This window comes from Clinocottus analis, unplaced genomic scaffold (assembly GCF_023055335.1).
Source record: "Clinocottus analis isolate CAN_PGR_092001 unplaced genomic scaffold, fCliAna1.0.p SCAF_7, whole genome shotgun sequence".
In the NCBI taxonomy this organism is placed as follows: domain Eukaryota; kingdom Metazoa; phylum Chordata; class Actinopteri; order Perciformes; family Cottidae; genus Clinocottus; species Clinocottus analis.
In genome coordinates, this window is record NW_027176229.1 from 12,046,078 (window position 1) to 12,070,018 (window position 23,941).

The 23,941-nt window shown below is 42.3% G+C and overlaps 2 protein-coding genes across 5 annotated transcripts in view; both read left to right on the forward strand.

The window, feature by feature from the left end:
• LOC137805239 (tetratricopeptide repeat protein 28-like) overlaps positions 1-6,733 on the forward strand; it is a 159,301-nt gene extending 152,568 nt beyond the window's left edge. For 3 of the 4 annotated variants that reach the window (XM_068605050.1, XM_068605048.1, XM_068605051.1), the window contains 11 exons: positions 1-7; positions 130-309; positions 494-1,038; positions 1,297-1,544; positions 1,634-1,758; positions 1,851-2,082; positions 2,290-2,366; positions 3,049-3,072; positions 3,939-4,068; positions 4,184-4,291; positions 4,421-6,733. The exon at positions 1-7 is cut by the window's left edge and continues 138 nt beyond it. In XM_068605050.1, the coding sequence (XP_068461151.1) occupies positions 1-7; positions 130-309; positions 494-1,038; positions 1,297-1,544; positions 1,634-1,758; positions 1,851-2,082; positions 2,290-2,366; positions 3,049-3,072; positions 3,939-4,068; positions 4,184-4,291; positions 4,421-6,033 (3,289 nt within the window). In that variant the 3' untranslated portion in view covers positions 6,034-6,733. The remainder of the gene's footprint in view (positions 8-129; positions 310-493; positions 1,039-1,296; positions 1,545-1,633; positions 1,759-1,850; positions 2,083-2,289; positions 2,367-3,048; positions 3,073-3,938; positions 4,069-4,183; positions 4,292-4,420) is intronic. The other variant, XM_068605049.1, reaches the window with a different exon arrangement.
• A 445-nt stretch (positions 6,734-7,178) lies between these two features.
• Positions 7,179-22,206, forward strand: LOC137778987 (phosphatidylinositol transfer protein beta isoform-like). Its single transcript, XM_068566400.1, has 11 exons — positions 7,179-7,236; positions 10,307-10,337; positions 11,461-11,606; positions 11,856-11,947; positions 12,133-12,140; positions 12,279-12,353; positions 12,455-12,538; positions 14,694-14,771; positions 17,185-17,295; positions 17,509-17,631; positions 19,519-22,206. Exons 1-11 carry the CDS (start codon positions 7,217-7,219, stop codon positions 19,564-19,566), a joined length of 816 nt encoding a protein of 271 aa, XP_068422501.1. The 5' UTR covers positions 7,179-7,216; the 3' UTR covers positions 19,567-22,206.
• The last annotated feature ends 1,735 nt before the right edge of the window (positions 22,207-23,941 follow it).

The following is a 23,941-nucleotide window of genomic DNA, read 5'->3' on the forward strand; positions in this document are numbered from 1 at the left end:
GGAGGGGGTGAGTGCTAATTCTATGGTTCATTACCTGCCTATTGATGTAGTTATATGGTAGAGACTAGCATAAGAGACAATTACAATGAGAAATATGAGTATTTTCATGCTAATCCTTCTGTCTGACAGGGCTTGATGCACTCAAGTGGGCCAGTTGGCAGACACAGACAACTGGTGATGGTCCTAGAGGGAGAACTGTACCTCATTCCCTTCGCCCTGCTAAAAGGAAGCTCTTCTAATGAATACCTGTATGAGCGCTTCAGTCTCATTGCTGTTCCCTCCATCCATGGCCTTGGATCCAGTGCAAAGGTCGGCTTTCTATTTCAGATGATTAAATAATGTTGCTACCTTCATTTGAAACCCTTATATAAACCGAAGATGACTTGACCACGAAATCTACTTTTTCAGGATCCTGTCATCCATGTCATCTAACTGATCTACAATCCTTAGATTACAAAAGGTAGAATGTAACCTTTATTTTTGGTGCTCCTAGGCTCACTCCCGGCGCACCGGACCAGCTCCATGTGGCGGTGTCTCAATGGCAGCAGTGGTGGGAAACCCTAAACTGCCCTCACCAGTGATGGACCGCTGGCTGTGGGGACCCATGCCCTCTGCAGAGGAGGAGGCTCTAATGGTGGCTGAGCTGCTGGGCTGTCAACCACTAGCCGGCTCTGCCGCCACCAAGGAAAGGGTGATGAGTGCCCTTACGCAGGCCGAGTGTGCCCACTTCGCCACCCACATTTCCTGGAAATTGGCGGCTCTGGTGCTCACCCCAAACCCTGAAAGTGTGGCCGGTGGGGCAAGTGCCAGTGTGGGAGTCGGAACAATGGGGAGAGGTACAGGGGGGAGGGGAGGCAGTACTGGTCGAGGCAGGAAGGGCTCCATTGGAAGTGGCTACACCATCCCAGAGTCTCTGCACATGCAGGATGACAGCAGTGACGTCGAGAGCATCTGTGACAGTCCGCCACTGCAGGAGTTCCTACTCACAGCTGCAGATATATTGGACCTGAGGTTGCCTACCAAGCTGGTTGTGCTAGGGTAGGTTGGCTGGTTCCGGGTTATGTCCTGATATTTTATTTTTAAAGCAATTATGTCATTTTATGTCCAAACCTATGATCTAATTAATTCATTTTGTGAAAGGCATTATATACAGTACATTACTAAAACTGAGATTGGAATGTTACTGATGAGAATGGAATAGCATAGCCTAAATATAATAAAAGCAAATAAGGCTTGAAATGTTGTGCTTTCTAATTCAATTATGTGCTATTGAATGATGTGTCTTTTTGTCTCCAGGTCATACCAGGAGTCCAGCAGCAAAGTGACAGCAGATGGTGTTGTGGGATTGACCAGGGCCTTCCTGGCTGCTGGTGCTCAGTGTGCTCTCGTGTCCTTGTGGCCTGTTCCTGTCGCAGCCTCCAAGGTTTTTGTCCATGCCTTCTACACTGCCATGCTCAACGGAACCAAGGCTAGTGCAGCACTGGCAGATGCCATGAAGACTGTCCAGAGCAGCAAGCAGTACTCGCACCCCTCCAACTGGGCAGGTGAGAAATGTCATTGGCTTTTTGTGTTCATTCTATATTCCATAATACAAAGAGATGATCCTGTATGTATTGCATTTTGTTCTGTTCAGGATACATGCTGATTGGCAATGACGTGAAGCTGAACAGTCCATCCTCCCTCATTGGCCAAGCTTTGGCAGAGATTCTACAGTATCCTGATCGAGCGCGTGATGCTCTCAGAGTTTTACTCCACCTGGTGAAACATGGACACTCACACACAATGACCAACTTACTATACAAATTATGCCAACCAAAAATACTTATGTTGCACTTCACTCGTACCTACAGGTGGAAAAGTCTCTACAGAGGATACAGAACGGCCAGCGTAACTCCATGTATACGTCCCAGCAAAGTGTGGAGAACAAGGTGGGGGGTGTCCCTGGCTGGCAGGCCCTGTTGACAGCTGTGGGCTTCCGTCTTGACTCTGTGGGCACCGGTATGCCTTCTGCAGTTTTCTTTCCCACTGCTGATCCTGGAGACAGACTTCAGCAGTGCAGCACCACTTTACAGTCACTACTGGGTATGCACCTGATAATCTGTCAAGTGTTGAGTGATTATGTGTTTTATATGATTATGTTTTAACATTTTCCACAAAGTTCTGGCCTCTGTGTTTCTAACATTTCATAACACTCCACTCCACGTATCACCTGCTTAGTTATAGTTTGGAATATAAAGACTGTGCCTTGTGTATAATTAATGAGGAATTTCCTTTGATCCCATCCCTTAGGTCTGCCGCCGCCAGCTCTCCAGGCTTTGTGCAAACTCATCACAGCTTCAGAGGCAGGAGAGCAGCTCATCAATCGGGTAGGCCCCTGCAGCTCTCAGCAAATGCTACTGGATTTTTAAATCCAATGCACTAGATAGAAATTGGTCTTTGGCTCAAACGACAAACACCATTGCTATAATACAGTGTTAAAAGCTATTGAGACAATCCCTCTCACTTTCACTGACACTTTTACATGCTTATTGTACCATGTAGTTCTCGAGAATATTAGAGATACAGTATATCATTGTGTAACTTAGTTACGTGCAGACACGCTACCACACTGGCACCTCAAGCTACAGCTTTAATCTGCATTGAAATGCTGCATGGAAGCCTAATTAGCAGTACTGCAAGTTCAAAGTCTTAACTACAATCTGAGTCCTGTTCTTTTGCACCCAAGCTTGTGACACCAAAGAATTAATCTTCCGCCTTTATCCCTCTTAACGTGTAACATGTGGTTATCACATGCTTGAAGTGTAAGACTCACCAGTTAGTTGGTTATTCCATTTTGTTGCCTGATACTGCAAATACTTGTTTCGACGCACAAAACATGGGACATGTTTAACCTAATCTGTGTATGCTGATTGCATAAAATGATTAAACACCTCTGTTACTTGCTGCTGTTATTCTTCTTGTTGATCCCTTGTGCCCTTTGTTAAAGTCTGTTATGCATGCAATTAAAAGCCTATTCTTTCTCCCCTGCTTCTAACGTGCTGTCTGAAGGCTGTTAAAAATATGGTGGCAATGGTAAGTGTGGCTTCACTACCTGCACTGCATCCCATTCAACCCTTTCGCTCCACTCTCTTCTCTGTCCTGCTCAACTAAAATACATATTCTTGCATAGAAGCTGCATAACAGTTTGATAATCAGTTTTTTTTGGTTGTCATGTTATTCCCCATATGCATGCATAGTGTAGCCTGGCAATTATTTACAATGTTCATTATGTTTTCATTGCTGTTTCCTGCAGTCAGATTCTAGGGATTTTGAGGATTAAAGGATTTACAACCCTGGTTCATTACAGGTCAGAAGAATGTTTCAGGGTGGTATCAGGGATAACGCTATGATGTAAAAACAAACCTCTCACAATTATGAAGAATGAAGTGAGCAGCGAAGGCATGTTTCTACTTTCTGCAGTTACGTCATGTTGACAAAGGTGGCTCTGTCTGAGGCCAAGTAATCCCAAAACAACAAATACAATTGTGATCTCAGAGCACTTGTAAACCCTCAGTAAACGGACATCCTTTCAGCTCTGCTTCCCTGCAGATGTTCTTTTCCCACCCGAGTACTCGTGTATAGGACTCAAACATGTGGAAAAGCAGATTAATACTTACTCCAGAAAATATGTCTCCAGTAAATCCACGATAAAATGTAATAAATGCCATTATTTTACATGGATGAAAATGCAGTATTATTTAAGAGCATAGGACTATTTAACTTTGTATTTGGGTGATTTATATCTTGAGCGAATGTAAATAGTTTGAGCACACAGATTATTTTTTACCCAATAATGAAGTATTCACAAGAATTAACCTGTTTATTTTCTTGTTGTACTCATTTCCAACCACTGCACTGATTTTTTTCCTCCTTTTTGTCTTCCCCCGCTTCTTCTCCAGCTCCATCAGGTGCTAGTGCAACTCCAGACAGGAGAGAAGGAGCAGGATTTCTCCCTCCTGCCCATTCAAGTGTCCATCAGTGTGCAGCTGTGGAGACTGCCAGGATGCCATGAATTTCTGGCTGCTCTTGGTGAGTCATCTGTTACAGACTAAAACTGTCCACACATCATGCATGCATGTCTCCCCGTGGACTGCAGATTGGCAATTTTACAAGTTACAACTGTTGAGCTTATGTGTTTGTGCAGGATTTGACTTATGCGAGGTTGGCCAAGAAGAAGTGGCGCTGAAGACAGGCAAGCTAGCCAACCGCCGCACCTTGCACTTTGCTCTCCAGTCTCTGCTAGCACTGTTTGGTAAGTATCATCATGTGCTCATGTTATTTTATCATTCATGTTATTATATTTTTTTCACTCACTTTGTAATTATCAAAAATCATATTTGATGAAATTGCATTCTAACAATCCTGTTGTTTCTTTATTCAGACTCTACAGAACTGCCGAAGCGTCTGAGTCTGGATAGCTCATCTTCCCTTGAGTCTCTAGCTTCAGCCCAGTCTGTGTCCAACCCCCTTCCCATGGGATACTCAAGCCTCCCCTTCTCTCCTCCTTGCCTGGACAATCAGGCATCAGATGCTATCTCTGTCTATAGCCTAAGTTCTGTAGCCTCCTCCATGAGCTTTGTTTCCAAGTCAGAGTGTGATTTCTTAGGTCATCGGCAGCGCGGCGGGATCACAGCACACTACTCAATCCACAAACACCCTCATGTTCCTCGTAGTCGCTCCTCTCCTCATGGGGCAGCTGCTGCTGCAGTGGCAGGAGCCCGGGGAGATGATGAGGAATATGAGGGATTTTCCATTATCAGCAGCGAGCCTCTGGGAAGCCACTGTGACTCTCTGCCCCTGCCACCAGGCCATAGCCAGCGCCACCACCGTGGAGGCAGGGGGGTTGTTGGTGGGTCCAGCACAGGAGCAGGGAGAGGCTACACTGTATCAGTATCGTCAAGGGGCAGTGTCAGCACCCCCACATCCCCTGTTAAAACAAGCCTGGTGGCCAGCCCAAATTCCCCATTCCAGAAGGTTGGTAAGGTGAGTAGTTCAGATACAGGTGAATCGGACCAGTCCAGTACCGAGACGGACAGTACTGTCAAGTCACAGGAGGAGAAAATTGTCCCTATGGATCCTCAAGAGTTGGCCCAGAAGATTCTGGAGGAGACTCAGAGCCATCTACGGGCTGTAGGTAGTCTTCAGCGGGCTGGGCCAGAGGGTGCAACAGCTGGAGGAACATCAGCACGGAGCAGCGCCTTCCGTTCTTCTGAAACTAGTGCATTCAGCCGTCCTAACAGCAGTGCTAGTGGCAGAGCTCAAACTTCCCCAAGGCCAAAACCTCCCTCCCGTTCCTCTTCACTGCAGAAAATAAGCTCTGGCTACAATAGCCCTGCAATCTCTGAGTCTTCCCAAAAGGAGGGCAGCCATCCTTCTTCACCCACTTTGGACAGCCATGCACAGTTCAGATTAAAGTATCCAAGCTCCCCATACAGCGGCCACATCTCTCGTTCCCCGAGTAATGTGTCTCCCTGTTCTGGTCACCAGTCACCAGCTGGTAGTGCTCCATCCCCAGCCCTGTCGTACTCCTCGACAGGGTCTGCCTGCTCTACATCGGCAGATATCCCAGTCTTGGACCGGTTAAGAAGAGGAGTCATTGATGAAAAAGTCCAAGCTATCCACAATCTGAAGACCTTTTGGGCTAATGCTGCAGCCCAGCAACATCAACATCTCCGTCCTGTCCGAGGCGTCCATGGGGCTCCTGGACCGCTTGCTTCTGCCAGTAGAGATGTACTGAGCCTTCTGAACCTCTCTCCACGCCGTTGCTCTCCTAATGATACCCAAGACAGCCTGGAGCTGCGGGAGCTGGGGCTGCAATCACTGGATAGGGGCAGCAAGAACAATGGACACCAATTCTCCAACCCTAGAAAAATGGCCCCATCACCTACTATTTCCACAAGCAGTAGCCCTGGTGCTCGCTCTATCCGACTACCTGCTGGGAATGGTTACAAGTTTCTGTCGCCTGGAAGATTTTTCCCTTCCTCTAAATGCTGAGACATTTCAAACAGTCCTATACTTTTATCTATCTATTATTTACTATTGTGTGCGAGTAGGGCACTTTTTGAGGGCCACTATTGGTCCACCAAGCTTGACTGACAATGATAAGGATTCGATTGGTCAGTGGGTGCGATCCTGAAGAGGCACATGAATGCTTTAGAGAGAGTCTTGTCTTTGTGCCCATAACACTGTAAATGGCAATGAGAAATTCTCAAAGACCTGATACTGTGTTTGTGTGTAACTGTGTGTCAGGTAGATGTAAATGCCATTTGGTATTTTTCTTTGCTGTTGGTGTGGGCCAAGATGCAACAGCTTTGACTGATTTCCTCCATTCTATTTTTGTTTTTAAATTGAATAATTATTGTTTGTTATTGTTATTAATATTAATATTATTATTATTATTATGTTTTGTAAATTAATTCCAGTGTTTCACAATCAGTATTACACGTTTTATATTATTAAAAAGTGAACAAACCTGTACCTTGTAAAGATGGATAGACTGGGGGAAAAAAGATTTAATATTTTTTATTGAAATCAAAAGGGCATTTTGCCTGATTTCTTTGTGAATTGAGTGTCTGCTCTGAAGCATGGATTCTCTTGCTATTCAATGTTAAGTACCATGTATGACTTTTTAGCCCATGATATTTTGAGATTAATCATGAAGTTTCATGACAACCATCTGTCATTATTCAGTAAACCGTTTCAATAAAAAAAACATCATGTTTTCATTATTGTATTTGTGGCTTTACATTGTTGTTATAAGGAACAATTGTCTGACAAGTGATCACTAGACAGAATATCACAGATGCACTGTAGATATCACAGCACAGTGGTTCTCCATCGAGGGTTCCCATGAAACATAGGTCTTGCAAGATGATAATTAAAAAACAAACATATATTTCTGACACACAATGGTAGTTCAGCTCTGGTTTTGTTTCTGGGATCGACTGAACGAGGAACTGATGCGGCGTTATATAGCCAGATGTGCGATGGGCGGGTCAAAAGCCACCAGTAAGATATTCTATTGGTTAATACGACTTTAGTTTATCTGTCCATTCCTCCTCCTGCAAATCACCGCTCACGAGGGAGGGGCCGACACGGCTCTCTGCAGCTCATGACGTCAGCAGCAATCAGCGGCCGCTCCTGGGCAGTAACGGTAGTATCAGAGGAACAAGCTGCGATGACTTTCATCAAGGAGTAGTAAGTTTGTTTCTACTCTTTTTGAACTTGTTGAAACAACTGCACCTTGGGGTAGCGCATTCGGATAGATGTTTCTTGTAGTGGTGTGACGCTAATGAAAACAGTTTCATCTGGTCTCAGTGTCTGTGTCAGACACACGAGGGAAGGGTGGGATTGCTCAAGAGCTGCTCTGGCCTACGTTACCCGGCGTTGACAGCGGTAATGCACTGTGTGACAGCTGCTGTTCAACCTTACTCGTCCCGTGTGTTCACGTAACGTAACGTGTGCTGGCTTTAAAACAATTCACTCCGTGGATTGTGTTCTGTGTTTTCTTTAAGTTAAGAGTACCGATATGTGTGCATTCAAGCTTTACAACTTTAATAACTTGAGCTACGACTTACCTCGCGGGTTGCTAAAGCTAGCTAACCGCTACGTTAACGCTGCACCTAACGGTATAGCTTTACCGTGACTAGTAATCACGTAGCGCTGCTCAGGTTATCTCTGAAGCTTTGATATGTACACTCGTGGAGGCGCCAACTAATCTTACCTACGATTAGAGACTTTGATTAATGACAGATCCGACGTTTTTTGTTATTCTCGTGCCAAACTATTTCCATCTCCTAAGCGTAGCCTGCTCCCGGCTGTAGTGTTCAGGTGACGCTAGCGAGCTGTTAGCTGTGTAAGTTGAGCAGTTGTATTATACGATGCTCGTGTTGGTATTAAAGCTATCTCCAGTTAGAATAATACGCCAAACTACAGCAGTAAACCGAGTTAGTCATGACTTGAGTCACACTTTTGTAAGATGTTTGTCTGCTGGATAAATGTCAGGGTGCTAGTTTTTAACTTCGCCTCCATCGGTAAAGGAATCGGTCAGTAGATCCAGGCAGGAAGTCCTGTAGCAATGCACCGTGACACCAGTCTACAGAAAAGAGTAGACAAATGGATGTTGTTGTTGTTTTTTATCTTAATACTATTTCAGTAAAGATCTGAAACAACTCGTTTGGGTAATATCTTTTGATTGATTGTTTGTTTTGCTCTTGAGGAACTTCATGTCCATACAGTGTTCAGGCCTCTACCTCTACTTTAATTGTTTTTTTGTGTGTGTTCATGTGACCTAAAACAATTACTTTTATATGTGCATATAACAGTTTGTATTACTGTATACCTAATTGATATTTCTTAAGTTCATAATTTTATCACCCTATTTTTCATTTGGCTATTTGGGTGGATGATTTTGCTCTATACAAAATAAACTGAAGTGAATGGCTAGACAACAATATCTAGTTTAATTTATGCGTGTCACAGAAACTCTGGCTATACATATAAGGTGTATGGAGGGATAAAGTAAGGCTGTGTTTTTTGGGGGTCCCAGTGCAGTCATTCAGTGGTTATATTTATATTCTGTGATCCAGAACATGTAAACATTGCACCCTAGACCAACAATCTTCTTCTGTTTTGGAAGTTTTTTTTTTAATAGCCTTCCGAAAGCAACACACCTGTTCCCTCTCGCATTATCATGCACTTGACACTGAACCAAAACCGATTTCCCGCTTAAACAAATGCTAAACTTAAAATGTGTTTTACCTGTGACTTGGGATTTATTTTACTTTTATTTGACTGCTAAATTTTGTCTTTTTTGCCCTTTCAATTGCTTCGTCCACTTGCACCATTGTCCAGGGATTTGGAACATGCCTTTTTTTGCAAACCCTTCATACAAAGTAACATATCAATAGATTGTATATGTAAAGTGGACTTTCTACAACTGAAAATTTGAAAGACCACTCAAAAATATATAGTCCTATGTACAACTTTTTTTTTCTCCCTGTCAAAGGTTTGTTTGTTTTGGGGGGTTCCCAGGAACAGAGGATGTCATAGAATTTAATAGAATACATATATCATAATTTATACATGCTGTATATGTGGTCATCAGGAAGATACATTTAAATTCTGAAATTTGCATAACCTTAACCTTAATGCCCTTTCAAATCCACTTTTGTCAACGTAAATGCGCAGAAGGTACATTCAAAAACGAGAGCGACCCCATTGTGGTGCACAAGCATCTATTTATTTCAGAGCGTGATGGCTGCTTCCTGAAATAATAATAGTTTAACTTTTGGAACACTGGAGCCATGGATGTGAACTGGATATAAGTTGCTCATTGACACGTGAAGCTAAAAAGGTTTGACTTTCAAATATAAAATTCTGATGAAAATACCCAGATCTTCGGGTGATCTTCCACAACAATGGGTCCATAGAACAAGCACACTAACATTTTCTTTAACCACGCCTACCAGCCCTCCGTTTAGCCCCGTTATCCGCCTCCATCACATGACCACAGGATAGGAAATAACTCTGGATTTGGCTGTTGGGACGATTGACAACTTTAAGGACCTATAAATCTAAATTATCTGCTGAGTTACACACATCGCTTTCACAAAGTAGAGTTATGGTGAAAAGTATTTTTTTAATTTTTTTTTATTACTTCAACACCCAACCCTTCCTCACCAACTATGCTCCTGTTAAGTTATTTTTTACATCTTGAGCATCATCATCTGCCTTTGATTGTGTTGAAAGTCGACGTCACTTATCACAAAGCTGTGCTTTAGAGTTCAGTGGCCTTGTGGCAATAGCCTGGAAAGATAAAACATCATCCGCCACTGGGTCCACTTCTCATACAGTTTATAGTTTATGCCAGTGCAAACACACGCATTACATCAGCGTAGAGTGCTTTGAGAGAACTTACTCTGCCTAAGTTTTTCTTTAGCGATTTATTCATTGAAGCTTCATATTCATAAGGGTAATTTATGCAGTTGGTTGCGGCATACCACACCTTGCAAGAAGTCGATTTTGCGTGGCTATGGCTCAGCAATACTCCTATGGTTTTATTTTCACTTTTATACTTTTTGGACCACAGTCCAATTTAAGTACACTGAATCATGTGTTTCTGTACTTTCCTTTTAGTGTTATGATGTTTTTGATAGTAACACTGTACTTGTTTAATTTAAAGTACCATTATAGTTCTTACTGAACAGTCTTTAAGAACATGTGTGAATGTTAACACACTTTTCTCTGTCTCTCTCTCTCCCTGCAGCCGTGTGGTTTTACCCTGTAGTGTTGAGGAGGTGAGTAATCTGTTGTAGTTTCCCTTATTATTACATTGACAAAATGAGTAATGCTATAAATGGCTTGGTTTTAAATGTATGTTACAATGTCTCTGTTCTATTTGTACTTTTCACTTTTTTTTAGCCTTTTTTTAATTCTCCTACATGTCTCTTGCAGTAAAATCAATCTTTGAGTATTTCAGATCCACAATCGAGACTTTTTACACTTGCAATTCATCTATTGTCACTTGCAGCAGAACCTTATTATCCCTTATTTGGCCTTAATATGGCTAATAGAGTGGTTGTTTATAGCAATTACAACAAGTCCCTGTAATGTACCTTTTCTGAAAATTTTGTTATCAAATAATCTTCCCATTTCTAGTGTTTGGCTTCTGGTTACAGGTTCAGACAACAGTCTCATCCCAGAAAGCATCACTTTTAGTTCTTATGAAGAGCAGAGTTTCATTCCTGTGTTTAGATTTATGCTAAACATCCTAGATTCACCCTGCTGCCATATATTGTGACTAAAACCTCCTGGCAACTAGTGATGCTTTTTAAATCTCACTCCATTAATTTTAAATACAAGAGTTCTCCTTCTAGTTGAGAAATAGTTATAGGAGATCTGGTCGGTGAAATATAAGCAAACCCACCCGTCTGTTCAAACATCATACCATGCAGCACTAGTTCACTTGTCCTGCAGAAAGTAGGGACTTAAAGTTTGAAATATAAAAGACTGTTGAAATTATGGTTGCTCTTCATTGCAAGGCTAGTTTAATTGGAGAGAAACGAGCTTTGCTTCCATACCACAGGTTAGAGACGAGCTGATTTGTCGATTGAGTGTGTGCGTAATTTTTGCTTGTTATATTTTTACGATGCTGCTAATAAAACAGTCTAAAAAGGAAACATCATTTGTTGAATAAACCGCTGACATGTCATGTCCGCAGTCATAGATATTGCTTCATTTTTAGGGGTCACAAGTGAAAAAAGATCACGCTGCCCAAAGAAAACTAAAATAAAGCTCAAATACAAAGAAGAGAAAAAGTTATATTATATTTACCACATTGAAGCTAAACCATCAGCAGGGACAGTTTTAGTTTATTTTCTGGATGTACTGTCAGTGACTGATGTATTTTTGTGTTTAAAGTATCAAGTCGGACAGCTGTTCTCAGTGGCTCAAGCAAGTAAAAATGAGACGGGTGGTGGTGAGGGTATTGAGGTACTCAAGAATGAGCCCTATGAAAAAGATGGTGAGAAAGGACAGTACACACACAAAATCTACCACATAAAGAGGTATGTGTCTGTTTTAAATATATATTTTTTTTAAAAACCTTTTTCAATCTGATTATTTGATCCAATAATTATCCTCTTAAAGTGTAATGGCAACGTCCTTCCAGGCAGTGGCAGCATTGTCTTACTTCTGGTCTCTTCTTGTTGTGAAGTATTTCAAGGTGTTCATTTTCCCCAGGCATGTCAATATGTCTTCCTTCTCACTTTCTCCACTTGCTTCTACTTGTGCAATCCTCTTTACCTACCCTACAGTAAAGTCCCAAAGTTTGTCGAACTGTTTGCGCCTGAAGGCTCCCTGGTATTCCATGAAAAGGCCTGGAATGCTTACCCCTACTGCAAAACCAGTGAGTCTCCATATAACCTCCATATATCACCTTTTGCTTTACCCAGAAACTCTTTGTCCTACATTGTTGAATACAATTGTGTTACTTGCGTCATGTTTAGTTGGTGGATATTTATAATGTTTGTTTTCTTCTATATGTAATGGTGTCCTCCCCCTTCTTTCTCCCCATGGCTAACCTTGATACAGTTGTGACGGTAGGAAGTCTTAAAATATTTCTTTTGCTGTAATTTTTAAATCCACAAAATGTTAAAAACATGTTTCCGCATATTTAATTCTCATATTCTGTACATTCTGTTCTGTAATATCCTTTCATATCCCAACTCTTCCTCCAGAATGAATATATGAAAGACAATTTCTTCATTAAAATTGAGACGTGGCACAAACCAGACCTTGGAACACAAGAAAATGTAAATACCTCTGCATCTTATCGAGCAAGTACCGGTATCCATTTTTATCATCAAATTTGAGTTTGTCACTATTCTTACAATTGTTTTATGTCCTTGTTCAGGTGCACAAACTAGACAGTTTCACGTGGCAGAATGTAACGGTCGTGCCCATTGACATTGCAGACAGAAGTCAAGTGTCCAATGCTGTAAGTAGAAACTCTTCTTGCACACTTCCAGTGTAAGATAAAGATGCAGTTTGGTGCCTTCATGTGGACAAGCCTCATCATTACCAAGCTATCTGTAAAACCCAAGCCGCTTCACATAATGAATGTTCAAATGGGGGTTATTGATTTTAGTATTTGATGAGCAGTAGTCTTGTCATTTAATTTTCATTGGAGCATATTTTGAAGGTCATTTTCTTTAGTGACACAGGAACTTCTTCATTTGTGTTGATTAATTTTTCAGAAATTTTGGAAAATCAAATAAACAGAATCACTAAACAAGTGTTTACAATTGTTTGTATTTTACAGATCGGCATTAAGTTATATTTTTCATCTGTATGTCAGCAAAAAGTACAAAATCCATTTGGAAATCCCCTAAAAAGAGAGCAGCGTCATCATGCACATTTTTCAGTACAGAATTTATATTTTTTATAATTTTTAAAAAATAAGAATTTAAAATGGAAACACCTGTAAATCATCACATTAGAAGAGCTGGAATCTATAAACATTTGTTATTTTTACTCGACAGATTACTTCAACAAGCATTTATATATTTAAATTGCTGTGGAATTATGTAGTAATGATTAATTGTTCTACTTTTCTACTCCAACTAACTCTATATGGTGACGCAAAATAATTGGTATTTAGCTTTTGATCCCGGTCATTGAACAGTACTGGAATACCTCCAGGTATTTATTGTATTTAGTGGAACTAATGGGGCCACGGCTGGAAATGTATTTTTGTAAAATATATTACCAGAAGGTGAAATATACCATGAAACGCATGCCTGTCACTGACAGTGGATGGCAAGAACAGGCAGAGTAAATTGATTTAATAATTTCATTATGTTTTCAAGCATCGCCTGAAATCTTCTTAAAGCATTTCAAATCTATACACACCATTTGAGCACCCTAAGATTGCCTTAATAATATTTCAAAATGTAAACATGAGTTTTTGATACTCTGAAATCTTTTTTGAAGATGTTACACATTATTGCTGTTATTTGACATCACATTGCCTCATTTCACTGTGGCTCTGTGCATGTGTGTCTATGTGAGGCTATTTGGCTGAGGAGCATTGGTTTCGGTGAGTGTACGTGTTTGTTTGCGGTGGTTAGTTAACGAGGCGGAGGTGTTTGCCTCGCTGGAGGAGTGTGTTGTGTCTGAGGACCCTATCAGCCCTCAGCCTCAGGCATGGCTGCAGGGCCTGGGGCGTACCGCCAGCACAGATGAGTTTGTTAGTGTAATTAAGGCTCACAGTGCTTCGTATCCCGGAACTAACACACGACACAAACACATTCACACTATAACACACACTGTTTTACTTGTGCAGTAGCTCCTTTTCGTCTACCTCGGCATATCGATTCACAGACCTCATTAGTGCAGCAGAGTGTATTGTTATAGTGATGGAGCTCTCAGCATTAGAACAGCAAAGTGTGTGTGTGTGTGTGTGTGTGTGTGTGTGTGTGTGTGTGTCTTTCCACACGTTTGGCACCCTCCTGTTGGCCGATAGCCCTGAAAAGTAGCTTTTAGCTGCAGGCGCATCATGATTTATTTAAAATTGCTGGGCCCTTGAGCTGTTAATTTGAAAGCTATTTCATTTATTGGTATTACTATTTCTTCTGCCTGTTGAAGTCAACTTTGTCATGTGCATATGCGCTCCGAATTTTTCTACAGGCTTAAAACATCTTTTTGATTCTCCTGTGCAATGGGGAATAATGCAGGTTGACGCAAGCCTATACCTTCATGTTTATGAACTGGCATCGGTGTCGCCCCAATTAAACACTGACTGGTGGCAGCAACGCCCCGTCTACAGTCCTTTATCGTGGAGCCACTTAAGGCTGAGTTGTGGCCTGGTCTTGCTGCATGACATTATCTCTGCGGGCTGGCAGGTTTTGGAGAATGAGTGTGGTACTCTTTGGCCTTTCAGTGGCAGTGACTGCTGTGCCGCTTAGTTTCGAGCACAGTGCCTGAACAGCAGTGTAGGACAAACCTGTCCGAAATTCTGTAACCTATTGAATGCCATGATGGAAGAACACTTTATTTTCGTTGGTGCTGTGTTTTAGAATAGTATGATACAAATTGTGTAATATATTCTATGCTATGTGTTGTATTCATTATATACATTTATCTCACTGTAGGACTACAAGATAGACGAGGACCCTGCCAATTTCAAGTCAGTTAAGACTGGAAGAGGACCCCTTGGGCCCACCTGGAAGGTAATGCTCTTGTGAGCTGTGGAAATGAACACACATGATATTCACAAATGGCACACAAGACTTATTCAAAGACCCACATACTTCTTTATACCAGACTACTTGAAAGGGGGTACATCCCAGACCCAGGTCTGCAACTTTGGTTTCTTGGACATTGGATTAATCTGTGCATGCGTTTTCCAAAGCGCTAAAGTACTGTCACTGTTAATGCATTGGAAAGAATATGGAACATGGATAAATCAGTTTAGAGCAGACTGGTCTACCCACACAGAGTGGCCGATGCCTCTCTGGAGAAGCGACAGGCTTTAATGGCTGAGAAGGGTGACACACAACAAAACAAAAACCCTCTGTTGAGTGTTGGCTAGTGTTGCCATAAGGTATGTGGGAGCCTCTCGGATACAGTGGAAATAAGTTCAGTGGTTTGAGACCAGACAAAGATTGAGTCTTTTGTGTGGCGTTTGGTAGTGGCAGCAACATGCTGTGGGGATGCTCCTCTGCAGCAGGTCTTGAAAGGCTTATGACTTTAAGAGGATAAAATGAATGCAGCAAAAAACAGGGAAACCCTTGAGGGAAACCTGCTGCAGTCTGCCGGAGAAGAATATGATTTATGTTCCAGCAAAACAACAACAACCCCAAACACAAAGCCAAAGGGAAAAGACAAAAAACAAAACAATGTTCTTTACATAATTAGTTATATAATCCGAGACCAGACCTCAATCCAATCAATTTAAATGAAGAGAAATTGCAGTGTCCAGATGTGCAAAAATGATGCGGGCCTATTTGCATACTGTAGACATCACACATGACATGAAGGGGGCGAAAATGTACACCTTCAGATATTTGGTGTTTTCATCGTTTATCGCCTGTGATAGTCAGAACAGCTTTTTTTGCAAAAGAGCTCAGAGCTGGATTGGTGTTGAAAGAAGTGTAAGGCTGCAATTTGATGAAGACCACTCACTTCTTTCGCAGCTCTTATTGAATGTAATAGATATTTTGAGTCACCAGGTCAGATTAAGGTTTTACTCATAGCTGTCTGCCAGACTTTGTGTGTGACAAAAGATAAAGACATGGGGAATGGAAGAAACCTACTGTGTGTGGACATTGATTGTATATTTGAGACTGATGTACTTTTGATAGAGAGCAATAAGACATAGCTTATCCATGCCGAGAAACTTTGTCAAGAGTTATGTTGCTTTCCCCTCTGTACCCTGCCATACCCCGTAGCCTCACGAACGGGTCCTTCTCACTGTTGGAGCATTGAGAATTTCTACTCTGCAGTGGAGTCCTCAAAGTTCACCATGGGAAACTTTCCTCAGCTTCAAGAATTCAAGAACAAAGGCATCCACACAGCTTTAAAAAGTGTGAATAAAGAAGCACAACTTTTTATTTTGTGTTTTTAATTAGATCACTTTCCCGTCCGCTGTGGACACGGAAAAAGAGTGTTTTTGAAAAGGTGAAAAAGCAGTTGTGTGACAACAGAGGCACAATTTCTGCCAGCTTCTCAGAGCAATAAAACTCTTGTCTATCTCTGCATGCACACATGCTTGCATATCGGTACCCTTTGTATTTCTGAAAACTTCTGCTCCTTTGAGTAGGGCACAGAGAGGGAGAGAAGAAATGTCACCGTAAGTGTTTTGATGTAGAATCCGTTTCATGTGAAGTTCTCCTTTAGCGATGACAACTTTTCTAAACCCACTGCAAATTTAGAAATGTTTCTCATTTCCCCTCTCACGCTCCCCTCCATGATCGTAGCATCAAACGACAGTGGGATGATGCTGATTGAGGCGGGTCTGTGGCATTTTCTCTTGGAATGCCGAGCCAGAATGAAGTGATTAATTAAACAGGTGTTCTCGGAGGGAGAGAGTGTGTGTTCTGGGGGCGAGGAGGTCCTAGGTGTTAATAATGTAACCAGCTTTGCACCGCGACGCCCTTATCGCTTCGCAAGCACCGTTTTATCTGCCTTCCATGGCCACAAAGGCATGCCTGTCGGGAACGGTGTCGCTGTCAGGGCGGAGGCAGAGAAATGGTCCCTTCATCTGGAGTTTATCCACTTTGCTCTGCCTCAACCCCCCTCCTCCTTTTCTTCTTTTCTTCAGAGGGAGACAGAGTGCAAGCAGCGGATGGATTTAGAAAGTGTGTTGTAGATTAGGGCACTTTTATCTCTGCACAGCACATCTTCATATTGATAATTATTTCAGCAAGCTCCATACCCAAAGCATTATATATTAATGATTTGTAGCTTTGAATGCAGCCAAGATTAGTCTTAAATGATATTCTCTCAGCCTTTTGCAGTTTTTCGGATCAGTCTCTCATTGCAAAGTTTCTGTCAAGTTTTGACTTATTTATTCTGATACGGCACTTTAAAAAGTGATGGGTTGTAAGTCTTGTCGTTCTTTTGCTTTTCTTCTCCTAACAGAAAGACCTGGTTAGTAAGACTGACTGCCCAAGGATGTGTGCCTACAAACTGGTCACAGTCAAATTCAAGTGGTGGGGCCTGCAGACCAAAGTGGAGAACTTCATCCATGAGGTTAGAGTGCCAGTTAAACTTAACACAGCCGGTTATCTCACTCAGGTCACAGTTAGTTCTTTGCTCCTTGACTGGCTAAGAACAATAGTGGGTGATAGTATTGTGTCTCTTTTACTTTATTCTTATGAATAATATATATGGATATATATGGATGGATGGATGTGTATATGTCTAATACCCAGCTCTAACCAAGACTACCACTGTGTCCCTCAGCAAGAGAAGAGGATCTTCAATAACTTCCACCGTCAGCTCTTTTGTTGGATCGATAACTGGGTGGAGCTGACTATGGATGATATCAGGCGGATGGAGGCGGAGACCCAGAAGGAGCTGGAAGAGGTGAGGCTATAAGTAAAAATTACCCACTGTTTTAAGAGTAAACCATGTGCATATGAAGTACATATTATTGGTCCGTGATGGGTTTTGTGCACACAACTGCCCCAATATCAAGAGTGTTCAGTCTCTGGCACTCCATTTCTGATGCTTGCCCGATCTTCAGATGGACCAGTCCTGCACCAGTCCATTTTTTTATCCGTGTGGAGCTGTCCTTTCAATCACTATACACCAAGGGAAGTTGAATAGATTAAGAAAAAAAATAAGAAAAAAATCAGGTAGCCTGTTCACACTAGGCTGATGAAAGCACTCAAAAATGTAGTCGACTTTTCTCCGTTGATATTTTGCAGTACAAATATTACTTCCTTGATGCCGAGTGCATTTACGATTACAGACGAGTGGCCAGGCCAGCTTTAGGTCCTCGTGTTGCCGTGTAAATTATTGCTGGTTGATTCCGGTCTCAGATGCTTTCTTTGCTCACTGTGGGGTTTCGGTCACTGCACGCCGATGCTGCTTTTACTCTGTATTCTTCAGTGTTGTCAAAGGGATTTTTGTCCACTGTGTCTAGATGTGCATGTGTGTATGCATTTCACTTGCCACTGCATAGCTTACTCTGAATAAGTTGATCATTAACATCAGATTGCAGATAAAAATAGAATATGTGCTAGGTCGCTAGGTGTTTTTGTGACTAGTGAAAAGATCCTACCAATGGTTAGGCCCAGTCTCTGTTGCTTACGTGCACATGCGTGTGTATGCATTGCCTTGACATCTGGGCAGAATTTTCTCAGAATCACCCATGCTGTTTTTTTAAGAGGTGGCCAGAAGTAAACCACGTACACAAAAGACCCGCTCATGACCAGTACCTGCAAACTAGATCCTCCTAACAACGGAGGAATACAAGGCAGAGAAGTCCATGCTTCAATTTCTCTGTCACACATTCTGTGTAAAACCTCACCACTGGTTTGCTCTTGAATCTACTCCCAATATCAGCCTGGGACCTGTGGCCGTGCAAAGAGAAAAAGGGAGGAATTGAAAATGGACTGGCTAAAGTGGGTCGAGCTCAAACATTCCTGACCTACCCAAAAACATCCCCCCCCCCTCACTCCCATCTTGCCCAATTCAGCATGTGTTTCTCATTTTCTCTTGGACTAAGTAAACAAACGGGTGCCATCAAAGAGGCATATGGAGGCCTACATGCAGACACTGCCATCGAGGTTATTCAAGACTGTACTGGGTAAATGAGAAACTGGCTATGGAGACGATGCACCAACAGTCATGTGCGCCCTTTTTAGTGTATACTGGTTGAGCGCTGTTGGTATAGAAGGGGGAGGCAAGTGAGGGGGTACTCAAGATGGCTCCTTTTTCCTCATTAACATACAAATGGAATTTTGCTGTTGAGAAGGAGTCTGTGCTATGATTGAGAAGAAGAGGGAGGGGAGAAGGGATGAAGAAGTTGGAGGGTGAATGTTCATGCCATTTCATCAGATCTGTCTATTCCTCTGTTTAGAGTCACTGTTAGTTTGAACTGTTCCATTAAGGTGTTCGGCTATCAGATTCTACCACTAATTGACTTTCCAAAGCCATCAGCCTCAGGGTGGGAGAATTTGAAAGTGATGCTTTTATCTACCTAGAAGACAAACAAGGAGCTTGATAAGGGCCGTTGGAGCAAATTTCTAAGGAAAGGTCGAAGATTCCAGTTTGCAAAAGGACATTTGTTCCATTTTTATGGTTTTCGATGGAATGAATAGAAATTAGTCCACAAACTTGTGTGCGGTAACTAGTAACCATTCAGGGCGGATTCCACTGAAATGCAAGCATCCATTAAACCAGCCCCTCACCTGTTAAGCTTGCATAAATCTAATGTAGTGTCTATTTTCTTCTGTTTGCCCACAGCTTCGCAGACGGGGAGAAGTACGAGGAACCACTGCTTCAGACAAATGAAAAGGCAAAGAATTTTAAACGCCCACGACGACAGCTAAGAGGCCTCCTTTGGTGCTTCTCTTTTACCAGAACAGATTTTGTGCAGTGGGGGGGAGGGAGCTCTGCTACCTGCAATCAATAGAGCAGATCCCTGACTTGCATCCAATCACAGACATTCTATACACTGAGGAATTGATTTCTAGAAACCAACACGATCCTCGCTGATAAGACGGGTTCATTTTGATCTCCTGGGCAGAGAAAGGCCAGCTATCAGCATCATGTTATTGACAAGACCTAGCCTGCTGGACAGATATAAAGAGGAGCTTCTTGCAGTAGAAACATTTTTACAAAAGCCAATTCATTGACTTGATTCCACTGTGGCAGGTGTTGGACCCAATATTTCTCCTGACATATTTAGATTCTCCTTTTCCTGCCTAACATTCCTCTTAAGATGATGCCATGTCCGATCTCTCTTTGTCTCCTCCTTGTTCATAACTGCACACTTTGTGACTCGGTGGCTTGCATTCCCCGGCATGAGTCTGTCTAATTGTCATACTCGTATTCTTCCTTCCTGCCACAGCCTCCATTTAGAGATTACTAACACCTTTGGCGGCTTGGCCCATTGTAATCCCCCATAACCCCACCTTCCCTAAAGCACTGCATCTTATTAACACTGACGATCATGCCCATACAGGTATTCACTCTCATATAGATTTAATAGAAGCCCACACACACGTGCACATTACGCATATACATCGCTCGCACAGGGACAAACATGTTAATTCATTCTCACACATACACTCACAGGTGTGGATGCCTTTGCGGTGACTGATCTCTGAAAATCTCAAGCAGGGCAGATCCATGCAAGCTTGTTCAGCTAAGGGATGTTACGTTGGAAGTGTTTACGACTTCAACTGATTTCTCTTCCCCCGCCACACACACACTCTCCTGATTCTCAAGACATTCACACATACCCCATACAACACAGCATTCACCTTCCTAACAGAAGTCCCCAGAGAGAAAAAAGACACAGAAAAACAGCCACAGATGGTGCTTCACCCCTCGAGCCTCTTGTCACAAGCCAAACTGCACCGCACTGCTCGCCCCACCTCACCCAGCCCACCCCAGAGGCCTGTCTCCCTCATCTGGTTCTCAGAGGTAGACGGTTTCCTAAAGGCCTTTTCTGTTCTGTTAAATTATCGGTGTGTTTACAGAATTATAACAACCTGACCAGTGCACAGTCGACGCCAGCGCCGCACACTTCTTGCCTTAATCTCCGGACCTCTGGACCTTTTATAACTATTATACCTCTGCTGTCAGCTATTGCTCTAGCTACCTCCCTTGTTTCTGGCTGGCAATTTTCTTAACACCTAAAGGTTAGAATGAGCTATTTGTCTGGCTACTTGTTTGGAGTAAGTCATGGCAGAATGAGCTTTATGAGCAAAGTTGTTTGTGATGACTCTACTTTCTTTTGGTGTCTAGAATTGCAGGTGGCTCCCTTTATGTTTCCTGATAAGTGTCACAGTGACTGAGCCAGTGCAATTGCTTCAGCAAGCAAAACTATGTAAAGGAGCAGCCGGAACAGCTTGTACTCTGCTGTTGGTGTAACGAGCTGCAGATTTACATCTTTGCCTCAGATCAGCCATTTGATTGATATGCCATATTAATGACTCTTCAACTCCCTAGTGAAGGCTTTTCGATCATGTGGCACTGGCCTACAGTGTTGGTCATCACTAGTGTTACATGCATATCAAGGACAAGTGGTTTCCTCATTTGATCTATGTTATTTCTGTTTTTGGTTGTTTCTAATGTATCAATGTCTTAAATTGTGCCACATGAATTGGGGACTATTTTTTTAAAGATTTATTTTCCTTTCAAGACACATATATAAAAAAATAATCTTGGTTCAAAGATCCAAATGTTTTTGTTGTCAATAAATCGTATGAAGGAGTGTGATCACTTCTCAGTAATGGGTTATTGGCTTGTCCAAAGAGAATGAATGGATTTCTGATATGTTTACATGAATTCAGCATTTCTAGGCTGGTAATATAGGAAGATTGGGAAGGTAACATTTTTCTTCAAAAGAAAATCTTCTCAGGTCAACAATATTTTTTGGGGGATATTGTTGCTCATCACTTGCCCCAAATAATTGACTTCTTCACACCATACCATATCATTTTCTGAAATATGGTAATACAGTGTCATCATGATGGGGAGTGGTTCTAATATATTCGGTTTAGTTGTATCACAGTATATGAGACAGCCAGCAGGTCGTTATTACTGTATTAACAGTTGTATTAAAGTGTGTCAAAGTGTGACACAAATTGATCTTTAATGTAATCAATGAGCTCTGTCTAAATGATTCCTGCTGTTTGTTCAATAGAGAAAGCAGTGGCTAAAGAGAACAACCTCAATCAACAGCTCTGTCAAGACAATGAGGGGTGGAGTACTTGCAAAGCAACTGTACAGCCTTATCCTAATTTATGAAATTTACAACTTTAATTTCTGAACCGCTTGCTTTTAAATGTTTATGATCAGCTTTTGAAATTCAGGGGACATGGTAGTGAATGTATGAGACGTTGTGCCTTTTCTTTTTGAGATCTCGTGTGCCATTAAATCTTCGTAATGTATCTAAATATCAAATAAATTGTCTGAAAAATGCCTTTCAGATTGTGATTCTGTTGTCTCATTGTATAAAGGTGGTTGTTTGATGTTGAAGACTAAACATCAAGGCTAGTGGTGAGACTCATTCCTTTTGCATTCATGTTTACCCCAATAGGCAAAGAGAGCTGTTTCTCCCTGTGCATAAAGATATTGGATGGACAATAGCAAACTGAATGTGCGTATTAGCATCACAACATACACACCTTTTATACAGCTATTCGCTAACTTATTAATGATTCACAATCACACATTTGCATTAAAGATTTACAAGAGTTTAATCTCTATTCAAATGTTCTGAAAAATGATATCTTCGACGAGTGCTAAGGCTTGACTCAAAGCATTGGTTCTCTGTGAAATGCACGTCACAGTATGAACATCCCCTCAGTAAAGTTCCTGGTGACTCCAGCATGGACTAGACTTTCAGTGACCTGCAGGTCACAAGAGTCGCACAATAACAGTGGAATCCGTGCTAAAGAGCAGGAAGAGCTGCCAGTCTGCTGCAAGAGATATCCGTCTTTTTATTGTTTATGGCAGAATGGTCACATGTGCCTGCTGCAAGGAAACCAGTCATATCTGCCCCCAGAACAAGCGATTGATGCTGTTTCTAAAAGTGGAGATGGGCAGGCTCGCCCACACGCCTCCTGTTAAGTGGCAGCTCAGTAGTTTACAGAAGGCTTGTATCCATCCATCCATGTGTCTCCCTCACAGAGAGGATGAAGGGATGTGTCACGAGTGAGCCCTTGTCGTTTAAATAGACGAGGCAACAGATGAAGAGAAGAAATGGATCTCAAAGGGAGGCTCAAGACTTGACACAGCAGGACATCTAGGCATGATGCCGAGGAAAGACTTGATGCTCACTGCTAAAAACACTTTGCGGTCGCCAGAACGACCAGCTTATTGCTTTCAACGCATGAGCAGAAGTAACGATATTCCTAAATGTGTCCAAAACCAAGAAACTAAAGCTCTACCACTGTTTGTTGCACCACATGGCTGCATCCGCTACAAGATGACACACTGGGGTGAGAGTGTGTAGCGCAGTGAAGATTTAGCTCCAACTCTAGACCGCCCCTTCTATGTTTGTGTATGTGACCTTCCCCTGCGGCCAGATTTGATCAGGGGCTGCAGGTTTTCTTGAAGAGGAAAGTTATTTCTGGCGGGTTGGCAGTGATGTCAGGAGAGTTTCCTCATCCTCTGGTCTTGGGTCATGTTTAGCTCCAGAGATTCTCCGGAGTTTTCCTGTTGTTCTTCTGGGGGAGGTGGAAAAGGTGTGGAGCTAGCCGACAAGTAGGGTTTTGGGAGGGGGTCTATGTTGAAGCCCTCCACTTAATACAATGGTTCTTTTCTGGATGACAGATGCTGCTTAACCCACCCTGACCCAGGGAGTTGTGATGGCCCAGCTGAGTGACGGGCCCATACAGGACTCCCTAGGCTCTGCTTCAAACTGCACAGGACGCTATCCGCCCCCCAACAAGGGAAGGAACAGTCTCTTTGGGCAACCCCCTTGATAATATATGTTCGTCTGAGGAACACCATGAATTAAGGGTAGAGGAGGGCACGCACTTCTGCTATCTTGTCCTCGTGACTGAAATATTGAGACAAATTGAGCACTAAATCACTTCAGAGAACAGTGGTATTGTGACAGTGCTTGAACGCCTGTAGACCGTCTATTGTCATGAAGTCGCCTCTGCAGCAGCTCTGAGCTGCATTTATCATCACTGGGGACGGAGGGTGA